The sequence below is a fragment of the Scleropages formosus genome, chromosome 21, assembly GCF_900964775.1.
Source record: "Scleropages formosus chromosome 21, fSclFor1.1, whole genome shotgun sequence".
In the NCBI taxonomy this organism is placed as follows: domain Eukaryota; kingdom Metazoa; phylum Chordata; class Actinopteri; order Osteoglossiformes; family Osteoglossidae; genus Scleropages; species Scleropages formosus.
Window position 1 is genome coordinate 10,357,213 of NC_041826.1, and position 19,949 is coordinate 10,377,161.

Genomic DNA, 19,949 nt, shown 5'->3' on the forward strand with positions numbered 1-19,949 from the left:
TTCCTCCCACAGACTGTTGAGACTCTAAATTGCTGTGTGTGTGTGTGTGTGTGTGTGTGTGTGTGGGATGTCACCCAAGGATGCACTCTGCTTCATGCCCTAGCACTCAACAAGTAGTTACTGATGATGGATAGGTGGATGTGTTTTTTTTTTTTTGTTTTTATTTGGCAGATGCTTTTCTTTGAGGTGACCTATAACTGAGAGTAAACAAAAGTGCGTTTACCAACAGCTGGGAAATACAGATGGCGACACACAAATTCACAAAGTACAGTCACTGCTGAACTGTACTGTTGTACTGTCCAATACTACTGTTTAACCAGCAAAGCTGTAATATGAATTGAAAAGGACCAAGTTTTTAAAAATGGATGACTAGTGAAGGTTTTGGAGCAGACAGGAGATTAATAGATAAATGGGTCTGAAACAGTTGTTTTGAGGCTCTTCTTGTATGCTGACAGGGATTCAGCTGTTTGGAGGGAGACGAAGCCCGTTCACCACATTGGAGCCACAACCATGACTATGGAGTGGTGGATCTTGTATCTAAACTGATAACTGTCAAGAAACTTGGAAAGATGAATTGTTAGAGGCTGTGTGTGTGTGTGTGTGTGTGTGTGTGTGTGTGTGTGTGTGTGAATAAATGGATTTTTACTTAAAACAGGGCTGTCCAGTCATGAGCCATGCAAGCCACAGGTTCTGCAGGTGTTTCTTGTGTCCCAGTATTCAGTAGATTAGTACAAGTCATTGTTTCAACAAAAAAGAAAAATTTGGCTAAAGCTTGATTATGAATATGAGAAGTTGAAATTTTCTCAGTTAGGAAATGATTTAGAGGCCAAACTCCCAAACAAGGTTCAGTTATGAATGCTCTATTTTACTTTTCCTGAGCCAATAAATTTGAAGACAGTCCTACTTGTATGTTTGTGATATTACTATATTGTAAATATTTATACTGACAGTGGATTTGCCATTGTAAAAGAAACTGGTGAAATACAGGCAGTCACCAGATTACAGACGAGTTCTTTTCCTTAAGTTGGATTTGTACGTAAGTTGGAACAGTTAGGCACGGTTCATGTCTAACACCAGTTAATCAAATGTTTGTCTTATTATATAGTATATCGTGTACCTTTCTATGCATAGAAAACATTAAAGAAACCCTTCCAGATGCACTAAAACATCTTTAATATAACAATACAGCAATAATACAATGTAATGATGATAATAATAATAATAATAAATGTAACTGCAGTATTTATAATAGAGACATAGAACGAGATGATAAATGTTACTATTGTCATGATGAACAGAGGCGAGGATCTGAAATTATGCTGAAGGGACAAGACGGCCGGTCGTTATCAAGGATGTGGGATGGGACTGAAGAACAATGAGGGACAGGACTTGGAAGAGCAATGTGAAGTGGGTTTGAAAAAACAGAGGACAGTTGTCTGGAGTGAGATTTCGCAACTGGGAAGAGGTTGAGAAATGTCTTTTATAGCTGAGTGCTCTGATTGAAGCCAAGTGCTGCCGGTTGAGGTGTGTGTGTGTGTGTGTGTGTGTGTGAAACATTAAAGAATCTTTAATGTTTGCTTTTCCAGTGTTTGGTGGTGGTTCACCTTTTTCTGATCACTTTATTATTTCCACTTTAATTTCACTCGTGATCCTTTTCCTTTCCTTGGATGCATCACCATCGCTTGCATGGCATTTACACTTTGGTGCCATGTTTAGGAGGGCAAAATCAAAAAAATTTAAAGCCGGACACAGTAACAAACGAGACACTGTTAACAGCAACATGGGCTGACTGAAAAGAAGGAAGTCTTTGCCCTACCTTGGGCTCACGAGCCAACGAACCGCTGTAGACGGGCAGTGTTTTGATGCAAGTTGCAAAGTTGGGTCTGTTTGTTAGTATGAATCATTGTATGTAACTTGAATTTTCAAGATAGTAGGCTTTACAGGGGTGCTGCGTAACTACGGGTTGTACGTAATTTGGACGTTTGTAACCCGGGCACTGCCTGCATGGGGACCTGATTGGGGGCTTTACTTTTGTCATCTGCCGCAGTCTACATTTTTGCTAAGTGTAGTGCTGACTCAAACCTGCCATTGTAGTATTAGTAACTTTTTATCAACAGCTTGTGTTTTGAAATAATGACAAACACTATGCATAGCAAATCCTCAAGTCCGAATGAAACTGATGTCCCAGAATTTCATAACTTGTTTCTTTGCTCTGCGCCTATGTTCAAGCACTGTGTGAGAAGGGCGTGCTATAAAAAAAAAAAAAATTTAAATTGAATAATTTTAAATTTTATTTATTCGAAAATAAAATAAAACACAAAGTAGTGTTTGCTGGAAGGGGTCACCCTATGCATGAGCTGAGAATCCACGGTTGAGCCAGGCCCAGGGTGCAGTAATTTCTACTGGTTTCCGGTGAAATTCATACATCTGTCGCAATATTCCCCCGATTGCGTCATAGTTTGTGCGAACTGGGAGGAACGCGCACACGCGTCACGTGCACGGTTTAGTGCAGATTTTGTAATAGACGCCGGTTTTTGTGAAGTAGCACAGTTATGGAAAGCAAAGGAAGCGCAGAAAGAAGAGAATGCGGAAAAGAGGAGAGGAGGCGCTGCCCCCGGCCGGCCGGGTGTGTGAAAACTAAGAGGAGGTGGAACGAACGTGGAACGAACGTGTCCCTCCTTCCTTCCGTCCCTCCCTGCCTGCCAGCAGCTCAGGTTCAGGCTCAGGCTCACGCTCAGGTTCCAGCCAGGTGGTTTCGCTCATACGTGGCGAGCCGGGAGGCGTGTTTGTCTCGGCACGACTACGAACATGTTCTCCTGACGTCACTGCGTAAGTTAGACAGGAAAAAAAAACAAAAAAAAAAAAAACTGGAAACATATTTCGTAAGTGACATCATTAGTTCTGTTTTAACATGTGGAAGTTGTTTCGAACTGACACAGGAAACGGGTGTGTTCCACCCCCCACCCACCACCCACCTGTCCAAAGCGGCCCCACCTCCTTTACGACACAAAAAGGGGATTCCTTTCCCTTCCCTCTTTCCGCGACATCGCGTTAAAAGAGTGTGTGTTTAGTGAAGCGACGCGGGCTGCGCACACGCCGCCGGTTCGCATCTCTCTTCCCGCCGATGGAGCGCATCTACCCGAGCGGCGCGCGCGCGCCTGGAACCCGGGGCAGCGGAGTGGGGTCGGCGGCGCCTTCTCTTCAGCCAACGGTTGGTGCAGCTCCATCTACTTTACACATGACACATGCCATATGGTTATGAAGAAGTAACAATTGTTCACCTTAATGATACTAATTGACCAGATGTGTGTGTGTCATTTTTGGAACTCTAACTAAGTAAGTGTATGTCATACAGCCGGGACAGTTACAGTAAGGTTTAGTCATATTTTATCACTGGACCTAAAGTCGAAAAATGCAAATAGTGTGTGTGTGTGTGTGTGTATATGGTATTAACTATGATGTACATAATTGTTAATAATTCTAATTGATGTCATATCAATAATTACATAATGGTAATGTCTACATGTATATGATACAATCAGGAGACCTAAACTAAAGGCTTGTTCATCCTTTGATGCCAAAATGTACAAATATAACTCCAGTCAATTCCACTCGGTCACTTTCCACAGGTGGGTAAAATACCACAAAATGTTGCTTAGATTTACTGTTCAAAACATTCACAACACTGTATTTCCATCTGTTAAATATCACGCCTGCTAATGAGCAGAAATTGTTTTTGAAATAATAATAATAGCAGAGTTAACTGGATACATTTTTCAAAATAAATCCAATATTCAGTAAAAGCGGTGAATGACTTTTACATGTCTGGCAAACAGATACACTGGAAGGTACTGATGCTTCTACAAAATACAGCAGTTATTATATATTTTTTTAAATCTTTTTTTTTTTTTTTTTTTTTTAACATCTGTCTTCAGTCTGTTTTTCTGTATACAATAATAATAATAATTGGTGCTAGCCTGTGCTTTTATCCAGAACTGGAGTGCTTACATTACTTCCCATCCTGGATATTGACCAAGTATGGCCATGTCCTTAACCACCACATTTCCCATCACTGGGATCCTCATTCCCTCTAAATCCCCCTTTGTTCACTTCCGCTGTTCATCCTTCCTGCCCAGTAACTCACTGACTCATCCGATCCTCGCCATCTTCCTTCTACCAGACGTTCCGAATTCTCAGCTCAGCCCAGGTGGTTCCGAGCCTCTCCAGGCCGTGCCTCAGCTGGGCGGTGCCTCCCTCTCTCTTGGTCCAGACGAGTGCTTCCTGGAGCCCCCAGGCACCATCATCCTCCCCATCAGCCAAAGCCACGTGGCAGAAAGATGCAACAAGGGATACGGGGAAACCAAGCAGCAGGACCAGAAAGCTACCCAAGGAGCATGTATGTTCTCATCCACGGGGTGCTTCATCGATGTTGGTTGTTTGCAAAAGCTGCTAGACTTAATATCCTACACCATTCAAAAAGTGCAGTGAATTAATTCAGTTATTGCTTTCATCTAGAGCGTGCATTGATAGCGCTGTCCCAATTTGTTGTATAGCAGGGAAGCTGGTGGCAAAGTGTAAAAAGAGCGGGGGGTTTCAGGATAATTGCAGGAGGTCGGTCACATGACTCGTACCTGGTTCAGATGGGCGCTCGAAGGTGTCCGTCAATGTCGATAAGTCCAGCTGTTAAAAGCAGGTGGAAGAATAAAATGGAAGTAAGGAAGTTTAAAAGGAATCACGGGAGAAAACCACAGAAGGGAAAATGAATTGGAAAAGTAGAGGTGATGGGATAAGGCTCTGGGTGCACGTTGCACCCGAAGGGGTTCGTCAAAGTGCAGTAATGCAGCATGACCACGCGGTGGCGCTGTGGCGCTCAGTTACACTTCAGTATGACGTCTGTGCTTCTCTGATTATGTTGATCGACAATGACAAATGATGGCAAATTATATTTGATGTTGTGTGGCTTTGAAACACTACCATAGTAAAAGAAATGGCATGCTAGGTTTTAAAACAGAAGTTTTCGGGCTGTTGTACTACTTTAATTGCTACTAGTAAATTTATTTCAGGTAAAAGCGAGACATAAGAATTAACGTAAGAATACTGGTGAGCACAACTTGGTAGTGCACCGATGACGAGATGATGCAATTGTTATATAATTGTCAAATTAGGGCCAGCATTTAACTTGCTTTCCAGTTCAAATGTTAATGTTGTGTTACAATAAAAAAGAACTAACTATGGGCTTTATTTGAAGTTGTTTTGCTTGTAAAAGCAAACATACATTATTTAACATGTTTTAAGACGCCTTTGGCCAGACACCAGCTCAAGAGTCATAAAACACAGATTTCTCATAAACTCACACTTCAAGCCTTTTGGTGATCAACTTAATTTCAGTTCTAATTTTAATTCTTTTATGTTTATTCATTTAGTTCACACTTTTCTCCAAAGAAACTTACCATTATTTATCCATTTATACAGCTGGGTAATATTACTGGAACAATTTAGGGGAGGTGCCTTGCTCAAGGGTACTACGGCTGGAGGTGGGATTCGAACCTGCAGACTTTTGGGTCTAAGGTCAACAGTTCTAACCACTGTGTTACCAGCTGCTATTTTTAACAGTTTGTTGTATCCATACCGCCATTCAAAAGTGACTATTTTCATATTTTTCTCTTGTCTTTTAAAGGACTTTTATTACTACTAGTAAATTCACCGTCACGTTTATATTTTATTGTTCTTATTTCTGTTCTCTTCCTTGTGTTTTTTTTTTTTCCCCACCATCTGAAGCCTTCTCCAGAGGAGATGAAGAAGAGGTCGCGGAGGGAGCGGAACCGCATGGCTGCAGCTCGATGCCGAAACCGGCGCCGGGAGCTGACCGACAAACTGCAGAAGGTGAGTCCGGTGCGGTCGCGGTCACCTACGTTCACACTGTGTGCTGCTGTCCGTGTAAACGGATCACTTGTGGGTGTGCCATGTCAGCGGTGGGCGACCAAAAGTCACTCGATTTAGGAGAACCCACTTAATATGTTAATATTTTTTTTTTTGAAAAATTTAATTACCGTATATGTGTATGTCACTCTAAGATTGTTTATTGGACTGTTTTTTCCCCGCCGCTGAAGAATTACTTTAAAAAAGGTGCAGGTCTCCGACCCAGCGGCTCTGGGTCTGTTCCCGCGAGCGCGGACACTGAGATGGGCGTTGCTGAGTAACATCCCATTTTCAGGAAGCGGACGACCTGGAGCGCCAGAAAGCCCAGCTGCAGGAGGACGTAGCGGAGCTGGAGAGGGAGAAGAGCCGCCTGGAACTGGTGCTGGACGTTCACCGTCCCGTCTGCAAGGTCCGCAAGTCCACCTCCAAGTTGTCGGCGCCGGCGGACGTCAGAAGTTGCTCCGCCGACGAAAATCCACGCGGCCCTTCGTCCGGCGCGGGCGATGACCCGTCGGAAAAGCCAAACCGGAATATCAGAACAGCGCCCCCTGTTGGTACCTCCACCGCTGCATGCTTTACCCCAAAATCTGAATCCCTGCACGCGGTTCTCTGTGTCTCAACTCCATCCCTCACACCGCTGTCCTTTGACTCTGTCTTCTCTTACCCATGTTCCGCTATTCATCTGAAGGCGACTGAGCCCCCCCGCCATCCCAGTCCTCGCGCGTCCATTGACGTGTCCCCCCTGCGCTGCGGTGTTGCTTATCGCCATGGTAGCACCAGTGGGGACCAGTGCTCAGATCACTCTCTGAACTCTCCCACCCTTCTGGCCCTGTGAGCTAAGTGCAGAACTCTCTAGAACTTATTCTATAGCTTTCCTAGAATGTATTCACAAATACCAAAAATGAGGGAAAACAAGATTGTGTGTTTGATCTACAAATGTTTCCGATAATATTATTAGAAATTCAGTGCTGATATTGAAAATCGTTTTTTGGGTGGATAGGACTGCAGATGAGAAGTTTTTTTTTTTAAAGATTTTTAAAATGTATGAAATGTTATGGTTTCAAATATGAATGCATATATTTATTTTTATTTTACTTTAATATATTTATGTATTTATATTAGATTGTAATTTTTGAAATCAATGGAAAGGACTCTTTTAATAAAATTGAATGATCATAAAATATCCAGTGTCATGAACAGTGAGACCAATTTATTTGAGCCACTTTGGACTAAAAATCTGATGGAAATTATTCATATTACATGCGCATTTATTAATTTAGCAGACACTTTTCTCCAAAGCGATGCACGTCGCAGACAACAATGCAAAGGGTGCTTCACATCAACAGGAGGGATCTGGATGCAGACACGTGATTCTTGAATACACTCCATTTGTCACACACCGTAGTATAGACCAGTATACATTACACTGCATACAAGCCTTTTTAAAAATTATGCAGCAGATAACATACACATACTCTGGGATGGATACATTTCGCTGAATGAATGTGTAATGACTGAAACCAATAGTCTTGAGCTATCGGAGGCTCCGTGTTTGCAGATGGGGGTCCAGGAGACTGGGACACCGTGCTGTCATTGCGATGCCTGGACCCACACGCTCCCAGGCCCTTGACGCTAGTTCCATACTCCACAGAGTTGTGAGCGCGACGAGTGATCCTGTTTGTTCTTGTTCGACACTGCAGACAATGACGAGTACCGCGGTAATACTCCCCTTTATGTCCGGTGCATTCTTACTGAAGCCTGTCAAGTCTAAACTGGATCTGGGTTAATGGATCCTGCACCACCGGCTCCCTCTCATTGCTATTTACAGTACACTGATTTTACTGGGGTTTTTCCAGTGCCTCGGACACGGTTTTGGTCCTTGAACTTTGAAGCTTCACGAGGGAAGGTTGTTCACCTCTGCCGTGTGTGTCGGAGCTGTAGCTGTCGTCATATCTGCTATCTGTTGTCACTTTGTCCCGAATAGACTCGTAAGTGTTTTACTAGAGGTGTGCAGATCTGAAAAATGTGGTCTCCTGCACATACAGTGGTACTTGAAAGTATGTGAACCCCTTGCGTCCCTCAGTTTTACCACAAAATGGTTATTTAATGACAATCAGTGTTTCTCATGTGACGTAATACGCTTTTAATGACCAGTTGCATACGGAAATATGCGTAGTAGAAACACAGAAGGAGCTCGGGTGCAAAAATGAGAGAACCCCGAGCTGCACTGGTTAAACCAAGTAGGTAAGTAGAATCAGGTGTGTTTATGCATTTTACATGTTTATTTTAATTTTTTATACAGGAATAATGACCATCTGTAGGGTTCCCACACTTTCAAGCAGCGCCGTATCTGCGTATCCCTTCCATTTCTCTGTAGCATTTCAGAAGCCGAATTTGTCATATTTCCATCCAAAATCACTGTTATGTGTTTTGTCCAAAACTTGTCTATTATTGATATTTCAATAAATGTCTCTAGCAGTTTGGTTGAATTCCTTCGAAAATATTAGACATTTTAAGTTTTTTTTTTTTTTTCTTTTCTTTTATATGCTAAACCACATCATAAGTCCTGCACTGACAATGTATGGTACGTCATTTATGATATACGCTTTACGCTTACATGTAAATTGAATATTTTACGTTCCAACTAAGTTGCAGCTAAATATCATGTCTTAAGAGCACATGATGCTGTATTCGCAGGTTATTAACGAACGTCTTTATTTAGGTGACACCTTTCTCCAAGGTGACTTACAGTGTTTGCTCTGTAGACAAAGTTCATTGCAGTAAATCACCTTCTAGGGGAGTAATCAAGGGTTCTGGGACCAGGAGCAGGGATTCACACCTGGGACTTTTGGATTATTAGGCAGCTCCACCTGCTGCCCCTTTTTCTTTAAATCCCATGAATTGACATCCGTAACCCATCGTTGCCGTTGACCCCCCGTGGACACATCGTTCTCGAGCACGTCGAGGAGCTCCAGCTGGTAAAGTGTCATGCGCTCCTTTTAGGTCGCTGATCTCCTCGTCAAAGTCACGCAGAGACTTCGCAGTAGTAAAAAAAGAGTAAAGTCGACATAAAAACGAAAGAGCTGGTTCGGAAGATCTGGTGCTTTAATTATGTAGGTGCGAATTCTGGTGTTCCGTGATAAAAATATGTCCTGACCAAAACTTGAGGCTGAGTCATATGACAAATAAACATATTATTATTCGCCCCGATGAGTCAGTGCCTAATAGGCACCGCCGCTGCACGTCTCTGGATGAATCAACGGCAGTCTGACACAGCGGGACGGGATCATCTTCAGCATCTCTGCTTGAGAAAGCTGCTCAAACCCGAGTCCGGTTTGCTGAGGACGGCAGGCGGAAAGCGGAGTACAGATCCAGTGTCACAATTAGGTGCTCTTTGCTGCTGACGTGTGTTTTTCACGTGACAAGAGCCAGAGTTTCACACTGCAGAACACGCTCACGCTTTGGATCGCACACGCGCAGCAACGAAGACGCACGCAAGCGCGGACACGGATCCACTGTGTCGAGTTTGATTGCACGTGTGAGGGCCGTGGGGGGGGGGAGGGAATCGGAGACGTTGTGGTGGTGCCTGAGGGCTCTTCCGAAGGGGGTCCAGGATGGGGGGGACAGGGTTGGAGCTTTTATGACCTCATAAACCCCCTTTGCCTTTGCTGTGACAGCTGCCCACCCCGTTTGCCCCTACAAATGGCTGTGGAAATTTCCGGCCCCCTTTTCACCCACGTTCCAGCTGCCCTTGTCACGCCTGCCTTTCCAGATGTGCGTGACATCGTAGCCCTGCCCGTCCCCAACTCCTACACTCGCGGTCCTTTTTACGCTCGTTCTTTCAGCTGATGCTTTTCTCCAACGCTGCAGTGTCAAAGGACTTACTCTCATTTGTCCATTTATACAGCGGGGTAACTTTTACTCTACCAACTCAGGGTAAGTGCCTTGATCAAGGGCACTGCAGCAGAAGGTGGGATTCGAACACAAGCCCAGCTGTACCATTTGCTGTCTGTATACACTGTATACTGTATACAGACTTAATGCAACCCTTTACTGGAGATGCCACTGCTAACGGGAAGGGGGTACATGGACCCTGGGTTCATTTATGCACCGATGGCTTCGCATGCAGTGCAATGAAATGACTTTATATTCATGTGTCCGTGTTCGACATTCTTTCTTATTTTTGCACTCAAATGGCGTGTTCTGCGTCGCTCTCTTGCGGTGTCACATTGAGGCTCACACCTGAGCACCTCCACGTGGTCCAGCGAGACGCTCCAGCTGAGGTGTCTGGAGAGGTGAGCTGAGGTGTGTGTGGATTCACACCATGTTGCAGCCCCCTCCCTTTCTCCCTTTCTGAGCACATTCCTCAAGTCTCCCTCTCAGGCTATAAATATCTGCCCGTGGCGGCTGGTGGGGGGGGGGGGCTCTGAAGGGGGTGGAGTGCTAGCGGGGAGAAGGTAGCGGGAGGTGGGGCGGCTCCGGTGGGTGGGGCACAGGGCTGGGGTGGATCAGAGATAAGGTGGATGGTGGAGGGTCTCCCAGGATGACCCAGTATGTGTTGATAAGGGCTGGGAGGGGGTCTGGGGTGGGGTGGGGTGAGGGGTGGGTGTGATTGTAATTGCTGCTGTTGTCTCTCACTGGGAAGGAGATTAATGTGGAATCTGGGAATGTGGCCCACAGTCCAGCGTTCCATGTCCTTGCGCTGGGGTATGGGGGAGGAGAGTGGGGGCAAGAGGGCGGCGGATGGCAGCGCAGGGGGTGGGAGCGGGATGGGGGTGAGGAGTGGGCCGTCCTGCTCGCGCTCTTTCACACAGCGCACGCTTCTCGCTCACACACTCTTCGCACGGCCGCTGCCCGCTGCGCTTCTCACCAAGCAACACGGCAGATCCCGGGGAGCGGAGCGCAGGGAGACGGGGCTACGCCGAGGGACCGAGGAACTGAGATGAGTACGTCCTGCTCCACACGCTCTGTTGGTCTGTTCTGGCAGCGTGCACGTGTGTGTGTGCGTGAGTGAGTGAGAAAGAGAGGGTGTTAAGATGTGTGATTGACTGTGGGTACTCACTAGTCTGTAGAAACTGTAGTGTATCTAACGCTGTAAATCGTGGGAAAAGGTCTCGGATCAGTACTGGGTGATCATCACCGTCCGTCACTTTGGAGAGAAGAGTCCGATCGACGAATAAACGTGGATGAGTGTCTCGGGTGCGTGAGTGCGAAGCGCAGGAAGTGTTTCTGGTCCTGATGAGACGTAGCATTAAGGAATCGCGCCCCTGTGGACCCCTGCTCCGGTCGTTCACATCACGCACCGTCTCTAAGGTACAACAGCGGCTTGAGCTCGACCTCAAGAGTGCGGAAACCCCAGGGACCAGCGCCAGCGCTCCGTCCGTGGGCTCTGGCTCAGTGGAGCGTGTGTCTAACATCTTGGCACGCGGCCCTGTGTGGGGGGGTTTCGCTGAGCGCCCTCAGTCACACACTCATACTCACACACAGCAAAAACGTGGCCCAGTGCAACAAAGTGAATCCTCTAACACACCGGTGCCGCACACCCCTCCCTGCTGCCGACTTCAGCCGCTATTTCTTCGGCAGCCCAAAGTCTCATTTTCACAATTATACAATTGTTTATTAAATATTCGCTTATAATTTTTCCAGATTAACAAACTGGCATCGCGTGTCCTCAGGGTTCGGTGAACACGCGTCACACATGTTGCACGGGCCGCGCCGGCCAGGATCCAGCAGGCTGTATGTGAGCTTGACCGTGAGCATGAGCTGGTCACCGGGAACACACATGGTCATCCACGGTCCGCCTGCAATGAAACACGCGACCGCGAGTCATTTCAATCCGGTTCATATGAGATCAATTGATTAGTATATAACACCCTTCCCGACGCAGTCGTTCCCGACTTGTGCCAAATCACACACTAAACGTGTCACTCAGCACGGGGCATTTTATGTTCTTCTGTTACTAGGCCATCTCATCTTTTTTTTCCTCTTTTTAAATTTCTTTGCCCTGCAGCTGACAGAGAGGGAAACGCCACTGCTTTGCTCCAGTTCTCATTTTTGCAGCGTTATGTGTTGTTTTTACTGGACTGCTGGAGCACTGGAGCACGCTGGCGTCACCGCTGCTCCTGGTCCGTAGCGACAAGGCCTCCGAGCTTCTCGCTGGAGACAGATCCAGAGTCCCGGGCTTGAGCGGCAGGTTTCTGCAGGGTGACTGACTTCACAATGGAAAACCTTCAAATTAATGCCAGAACCAGGAACACGACCCCCCCCCCATCTCTTCACTTCAACCTTTCAGCTGCTTCCTGACTCTCGTGAACTGTTTCTATCCTGTTTTGTACAGTAGGGAATTATAATTGGGGGAGGGGGCACCAGTTGACCACTAGGGGGGGCGCTAGAGCCAAAAATGAACTTTGAATGAGCTCCGCTGGTCCTTCCTCAAAGCTCCTTATTTCTCTCTCCTCCAGACTCAGAGGATCTGCAACAAAGGACAACGAGACAACAGCATCCGTTCAACTGACAGCTAAAAGCGTGCGTGTGTGCGTGCTTGTGCGTGTTCTGATCACATAGTAACTTGTGCTGCGGTTTCTACCCGACAGCCTTCGCAGTGTGTGTCGCTGGGTGAGTGCGTGCGTCTGCGTGCCCAAGCATGGCGAGAGCGTGTGTGCTGTGGTCGGTTTGGGTGTGTTTGTTCCTCCTCCCCGGTGCTATTTCTCAGACCCCTGCGGAAACTGACAGCTACACGGTAAGGAGATGGGCAAGGTGCTTGATACACCCGTCTGTCCACCCCCCCCCCCCCCATCTACTCCACCTTTATGGGTTGCCTGTTCTGTAACGCACCACACTATTTTGGTGTTTTGTTCCCATGAGTCTCTCCAGTCTACCACAGCGTTACCCCCAAATCCCCTGCTGCGCCCCTGCAGTGCCCTCTAAGGTTTTGATGGCACCTGTGTGTGTGTGTGTGTGTGTGTGTCTCCCAGGAATGCACAGATGGGTATCAGTGGGACTTGCAGACCCAGCACTGTAAAGGTTGGTCACCTCGGGGATGCATGTGATGAGCCTCTTCCACACCTTCTCCTATGAATATTTTGTTATTTCATTCTCTGCATTCCCTTCTTTTCCCAGCATCCTCTGCTCCATCCCTCAGTGACAGAACAGGGTAAAACTCACACTGCTCTTGTCTCCCTCATCCCTCTCTACCGGGCAGACATCAATGAGTGTGAGACCATTCCGGATGCATGCAAGGGGGAGATGAAGTGCTTCAACCACTATGGCGGATACCTGTGCCTCCCACGCTCCGCCTCTGTTATCACCGCCCCTGACGCGCCCAACCTGTCGGAGCCCGACCAATCGGAGGCCAGCGAATCAGAGACTCGCCAATCGGAGGACCGCCTACCTGAACTCGCCCAGGCCCAGCCGAGCCAATCGCCGCAGAGCCTGTCTGCGGGGTCCGGCGAAGCCTTCGGTTCCTGTCCTGTGGGCTACGTAGTGAGGGGGGAGTACTGTGCAGGTGTGCGTGTGTTCTTCCGTTCATAGGGGCGGAGTCCTGGAAGGAACTGTGGCCTGATTGGCTGGGACGGTTCCATTTATAAGAGGTTTGAGAGGTGGAGCTCAGTGCAGTTTCTCTCTCTCTCTCGCTCTCTCTCCACACACCATGGCATCTTTCCTGCAGACGTGGACGAGTGTGAGATGGGCGCGCACAGCTGCCTACCAAGCCAGGAGTGTGTGAACACTCAGGGCTCCTTCAGCTGCCAGTGCCCCGACGGCTACAGCAAGATCGGCCTCGAGTGTGTCGGTGAGAGAGACGTGTTACCACGCTTTACCAGCTTGTCAGTAGTGTCACTATTCTAGGATGGGTTATGACCATTGAACCCCATGGTGCTCCTTGATCTCTCATTTTCTGTGGTCTGAATTCTCACTCCCTGTCCTCACATTTTCTTCCCCTTTCACCTTCCTCCCCTCATCTTCCCTTCTGTCTCTGTTTTCCTCTCCCCTTTACTCCTCCTCCTCCTCGCTCGTTCCCACCCCTCCTGCTTCGCTCCCTCTCTGATTTGCCCCTCCTCTTGTCTCCACCCCCACCCCTCTTGCTCCGCCCTTCTCCTCTGCTCCTTCAGACATCGATGAGTGCCAGTACAGGTACTGCCAGCATCGCTGTGTCAACGTGCCCGGCTCCTTTTCCTGCAAGTGTGAGGCCGGGTTCCAGGTGGCCGAGAACAACCGCTCCTGTGTGGGTGAGCCCCCCCCAGCCCCACCATCCCCCTCAACGACCCTGTCCCTTCGTTTAAACGTTCACTCAGGTGGGACTGCAGTCCTCTACCACAGTTTACGGTCCTTTCCATTTGTTCTTCTCTCCAAACTCGGGTTCTGTCCAACAGCTGCTGCCTCTTTTAGTCGATTTCTTCAAGAACTTTTTTCACTTTTTGTAGCACACGCTACAGCAGTCCCTTATTTTCCCCCACACATTCATGCTTTGTTTAGATACACTTATACAAAATGGGACGGTAAACAACATTCAGTCTCCACCCACTTCTACACAAACTCCGCCCACCAGTGTAGAAACCCCGCCCACCTCTCTGCTTCTGCTCCCAGATGTAAATGAGTGTGAGATGGGCGCCCCGTGCCAGCAGAGGTGCTACAACACATATGGCTCCTTCATGTGCCGCTGTGAGCAGGGCTACGAGCTTGGGTCCGACGGTGTTTCCTGCAACGGTAGGTGTGACGGTAGGGGGTAGCACACCTGTTGGTCCGTCCGTCTGTTCAGCTGTCTCTCTGTGTGGACACCTGTCAACCTGTCTCTCTCTCCCTCCCTTTCTCTAGACCTGGACGAGTGCAGCTACTCCAGTTATCTGTGTCAGTACCGCTGTATGAACGAGCCCGGAAAGTTCTCCTGCGTCTGCCCCGAGGGCTACAAGCTGCTGGGGACGCGCCTCTGCCAAGGTACCGAGTGTGACCGTGTTTTCCTTCATCGCGCTCCTCATCCTCGTCGCTCTCGCCCCTCAGCACTGAGCCCCTCCCTTGCTTAACGTGGTCTTTCGTTCACGTTTAATTTTACTCTGTTCGCTCCTTTAAACCACTCACATTTATAAATTTGACACCTTTCAGCTCGTTGACCGCAAGTCTTTGCCCTGATGACCGCAAAATCATTGCAGCAGTTTTAATGAGCTCAGTCATCAGTAGTGTCTCTGTTCTCTGTTGTGTCCATCTCCGTTTGTCCTCCAGATGTGAACGAGTGTGAGACGGGTGTGCCTCCCTGTGCCGACGGTCAGACCTGTGTGAACATCCATGGGGGGCACCGCTGTGTGGAGAGCAACCGCTGCCAGGAGCCCTATGTGCAGGTGTCCGACAAGTGAGTGGCCAAACACACACACTGCGCAGGAAAATACACCCCTGGAAAGACTCACACATAAAAAAAGTTTTTTGCTCTTTTATACTTTATATGTAAGGAGGGCAGGGTGGCTTAGTGGGTAGCACCGGTGCGACACTGGTTCTTATGATTTTGAACATGTGTTTGGGTCCAACTCAGTCTGTGTGCAGTTTGCATGGTCTCTCTGTGTTCACATGGGTTTTCTGTATGTGCTCTGGTTACCTCCCTCAGTCCAAACACATGTGTTTGAGGGAAATTGGAATCGTTAAATTTTGTGTTTGTGTGTGATTGTTCTGCAGTGGGCTGGTGTCCCATCCAAGGAATATACACCAATCAGCCAAAACATTAATCCCACCTGCCTAATATAGTGTAGGTCCCCCTCATGCCGCCAAAACAGTTCTGACCCGTCAAGACATGGACTCCACAAGATCTCTGCAGGTGTCCTGTGGTATTTGGCATCTGAGGAATTTGATGGCCAAGTCAGCACCTTGAACTCTTTGCCATGGTCCTCAAACCATTCCTGAACGATTTTTGCAGTGTGGCAGGGCCACTGCCATCAGGGAATACCATTGCCACAAAGGGGTGTACGTGGGTCTGCAACCATCTTTTGGTAGATGCTACGTATCAAAACAACATCCACACGAATGCCAGGACCCAAGGATTCCAAGCAGAACGTTGGCCAGAGCATCGCACTAGCATCCACCGGTTTGCCGCCTTCTCCTAGTGCATCCTGCTGCCATCTCTTCCCCGGGTAAACAATGCACGCGAACCCAGCCGTCCACACGATCTCAAAGAAAATGTGATTCATGAGACCGGCCCACCTTCTTCCATTGCTCCATGGTCCGGTTCTGGCGCTCACGTGTCAGCATGGCCACTCTGACCGGTCTGCGGCTACGCAGCCCCATAGGCAGCAAGCTGCGATGCGCTGTGTGTTCCGACACTTTTCTGTCATGAGCAGCATTAAGGTTTTCAGCAATTTGTGCTACAGTAACTCTTCTGTGGGATCGGACTGGAGGGACTAGTCTTCGCTCCCCACGTGCATCAGTGAGCCTTGGGCACCCATGACCTTGTCGCCGGTTCACCGGTTGTCCTTCCTTGGACCACTTTTGGTAGGTACTGACCACTGCACGCCAGGAACACCCTACAAGACGTGCAGTTTTGGAGATGCTCTGACTGTCATCTAGCCATCACACTTTGGCCCTTGTCAAAGTCGCTCAGATCCTCAAATTTGCCCGTTTTTCCTGCTTCCAACATCAAATTCAAGAACCCACTGTTCACTTGCTCCCTAATATATGCCACCTCTTGACAGGTGCCAGTGTAATGAGGTAATCGGTGTTCTTCACCTGTCAGTGATTTTAATGTTGTGGCTGATCGGTGAATATTGATATATGAGACATTTTTTCATTGCTGTGTCCCCACAAGGTTAAGTTCAAGGGGCAGCAGATGGTGTAGTAGGTGGAGTTACTGCCTTGCGTTCCACAGACTCAGGTCAAGCCCAACCTACTGTAGTACCCTTAACCAAGATACTTACCCTGGTCTAGTACAGTAATATTTACCCTGCTGTATAAATGGGTAAATCAGTGTCAGTAGCTTAGAAATGTAACTCACTTTGGAGAAAAGCATAAACTAAATTAATAAAAGTATTTTAGGGGGTTTACTGTCCTTTTGGGCACATTTTCCTTCAAAAAGAAGTCATCAGATCATGCACACACACACAGACACACACGCACCCATCAGCGTCCACTCGACTCTACAGGGACGGCTGCTTCACCTGAAAGTTGTTCTGTGACCCCACCCCATGCCCCCCACGCCAGCCGCTGCGTGTGCCCCATGGTGAAACCCGGCTGCCGTGAACTCCCCTTTTCCATCGTGCACCGCTATATGAGCGTGACGTCCGAGCGCTCTGTGCCCTCGGACATCTTCCAGATCCAGGCGACCAGCGTCTACCCCGGGGCCTACAACACCTTCCGCATCCGCTCCGGGGACGACAGCGGGAATTTCTACATCCGGGTGAGTGCACCATTCGCCTGTGGTCCTTCTCATTGGCCGTAGAGACCCACGGTCGCCCCGCCCCTTGGTCCTAGGATAGAATCGTAGTGACGGAATGCAAAACACAGAGCGGGGACAGGAAGTGTATGTCGGGGTGCTGTTAGACAGGCAATGGATAGACAGCGTACAGAGCACTGGGGGCATTTCGACGGTGACGCGCTAAGAATGACAGCGACGAGGGCAAACTTGCATCGGGCACCACCACGTGTGTGACCATGCTAGAACAGCACATTTGAGCCATGATCCAACCGCACACCTCCACCATACGGATCGCATGGATTAGAGAGCGTGGCGTTAGTGCCGAACCGCACGGCGCACGTGACTGCGTATCACGTTAATGCAAAGGTGAGAAGCTATTTGAGGCATGGCTCTGTGTCATTGTACTTAAAATGTATTTGCTGCACAAGTCGGTGGAAGTCAGGGAACGATTACTGTGTCGATGACACACCAGCTGCCCCAGCGCCAGCTCTGGTGATTAACACACCGCCCACACAAGAAGCGTGCTGCTCGAAGCCTGCCCCCTGGTGGCGAGCGCCGCGAAGCAACGAGGCAAAGCTCCTTTGTGGCATCATGTCGGTCGCTTGGTTCTCGTCTCTGATTCGCTGCCGTGTTTCATCTCAGCAAATCAACAACATCGGTGCCATGCTGGTTCTGGCTCGGTCGGTCTCGGGGCCCGCGGAGTACGTCCTGGACCTGGAGATGGTGTCCGTGAACCCCCTCATGAGCTACCAAACGAGCTCGGTGCTGCGCCTGACGGTCCACGTGGGGCCGTTTGCCTTCTGAGGAGCGAGACGCGGGAGGGAGGACGAAGAAAGGCAGAAAAAGAGGGGGAAGGAAGGAGCAAGGTTGCATGGAGCTACAGGGGGATTCAAGGACAGCTTGAATAACTTGATAACTTCTGTTTTTGCACCAACACGTGATGACAAATTTCAGTGGCTGACAGGGAGCGGGGGAGGGGGTGGGTGAAGCACCGTACCTTCAGGAGATACAGCGGGGTGAGGAGGACACACACACACTAATCCAGTGGCTAATCTAATGGCAAAATGTCTCCTGATCCACACCATCCCCAGGTCTCTCTGGCTTATTCCACCGGTGCCACACAATCTGGGCCCCATCTCTGCTCGTAACATTCCATCGTCGGTACCTTCGCAGAGACACACACACACACACACACACACACACACTACACGTTCAGCCGCTGACACTAACAGTCACTGTGAAATGCATCGGCCACTCCGTTTTACACTGTTTTACTCCTGCTGGAGCCACGGCACCAGTGAGCGTTCCAGTTCTTATCAATACTTGTATTTTTTTATGTACCTTCGGAAATGTTGTACTTTTGTGGAGGAAAAATGGAATCAAATGAAATACGTGACTTTTAATCTATATGTCCTCTGCTCTTTTATTTCCTCACATCCATCCTTTTCGTTTTATACGCATGGAAACTCATTTCCTATGCGTTCTCGTGGGCTCACACTCTCTCGGATGATGAGACACTCTGTACCTTCCCACAGAGATTTGAGGTTCTTTGTGTGTGTGTGTGTGTGTGTGTGTGTGTGTGTGTGTGTGTGTGTGGGGGGGTCCTCCTCCCAGTGAAATACCCCAACACTCCGCAGAATGATGACGATTAAGATGCTAAAAGTTGCATAAGGAAGAAAAGCTGAATTTCAGTTGCTGTCCTACTCAGTGCAGCCGACTGTTGTTTGCCCTCTGGGTGGTGGGGGGAGGCCTGTGTGTGTGTGTGTGTGTGTGTGTGTGTGTGTGTGTGTGTGTGTGTGTGAGTGAGTGAGTGAGATGACTCACTCGCCATGGTGTTTTACATAATTGCCACGGTGCCCGTCTAGCTCTAGTAGCAGTGCTCTTCCACAGGAGAGCAGGGCCACGCTGTGCTCAGGGGGTGGGGTGCTCGGTTAAGAATATCTCAGGGGGGTTCGCTGCTGGTTTCGTAACCCAGTTAACCGGTGAACCCCTCAGTCCTCGTCCCCGGGTTACTTTCAGCGGAGGAATGATGCGGACAGGCCTCTCGCTGCTGCGTCTTCGCTGTGAGAATAAAAAATGGGAGTAGCTGAGGCTCACGCATGCAGGATGGTGACTAGATAATAGCCGAGATGATATCAACAGGTGGAGCCTCACTGGAACCTTCGCTGCATTCAGGGTCTTTCCGTTTTTAGGCCATTTCATCAGCACATTAACCTGACATCTGACATATTCTTTAAAGCACCAAAAGTATTCATATGAAAACCAAAAAAATTATATATAAATACATATGTACATATATTGCTATATATGGCATAACAAAATTCATGTCATACATAAATATACTTGCATATTTCAGCATTTAATAATGTGTGGAGATAGAAAGGCACCATATGCCTTTAAGATGTGAGACAGGACACATTGCGTACATATTTAAATTATGTTCAAAAAATACTGAGATATATTTGCGGTCCACATGGGAAGAGTTCCAGGAGCTTTGAGAACATGAGGAAACACCTCAGTGTGCCTGTCCAGGGGGCGTGGCCACAAGGGAGTGGGTGTGGCTCATGTGTTGGACTCGTGCTTTGATTGGCTGATCTGGCCCAGGTGTCACAGGCCTTCAGGTGAGGGTGGGCAGCAGCCCAGG

General features: G+C 48.3%; 2 protein-coding genes across 3 annotated transcripts; both read left to right on the forward strand.

The window, feature by feature from the left end:
* Window positions 1-3,015: 3,015 nt before the first annotated feature.
* Window positions 3,016-7,096, forward strand: LOC108920323 (fos-related antigen 1-like). Of its 2 annotated transcripts, XM_018728981.1 has the most exons (5): window positions 3,016-3,211; window positions 4,181-4,396; window positions 5,779-5,883; window positions 6,215-6,469; window positions 6,608-7,096. In XM_018728981.1, the coding sequence occupies exons 1-5, from the start codon at window positions 3,125-3,127 to the stop codon at window positions 6,752-6,754; spliced, it is 810 nt and encodes a 269-aa protein (XP_018584497.1). In that variant the 5' UTR covers window positions 3,016-3,124; the 3' UTR covers window positions 6,755-7,096. The 2 variants fall into 2 exon arrangements, with proteins under 2 accessions (XP_018584497.1, XP_018584496.1); XM_018728980.1 differs by having other exon boundaries at window positions 3,017-3,211; window positions 6,215-7,096.
* Window positions 7,097-10,680: 3,584 nt separating this feature from the next.
* LOC108920322 (EGF-containing fibulin-like extracellular matrix protein 2) lies at window positions 10,681-18,587 on the forward strand. Its single transcript, XM_018728979.2, has 11 exons — window positions 10,681-10,865; window positions 12,381-12,658; window positions 12,894-12,942; window positions 13,121-13,423; window positions 13,586-13,708; window positions 14,028-14,144; window positions 14,503-14,622; window positions 14,731-14,850; window positions 15,133-15,259; window positions 17,092-17,287; window positions 17,948-18,587. The coding sequence occupies exons 2-11, from the start codon at window positions 12,563-12,565 to the stop codon at window positions 18,107-18,109; spliced, it is 1,413 nt and encodes a 470-aa protein (XP_018584495.2). The 5' UTR covers window positions 10,681-10,865; window positions 12,381-12,562; the 3' UTR covers window positions 18,110-18,587.
* The last annotated feature ends 1,362 nt before the right edge of the window (window positions 18,588-19,949 follow it).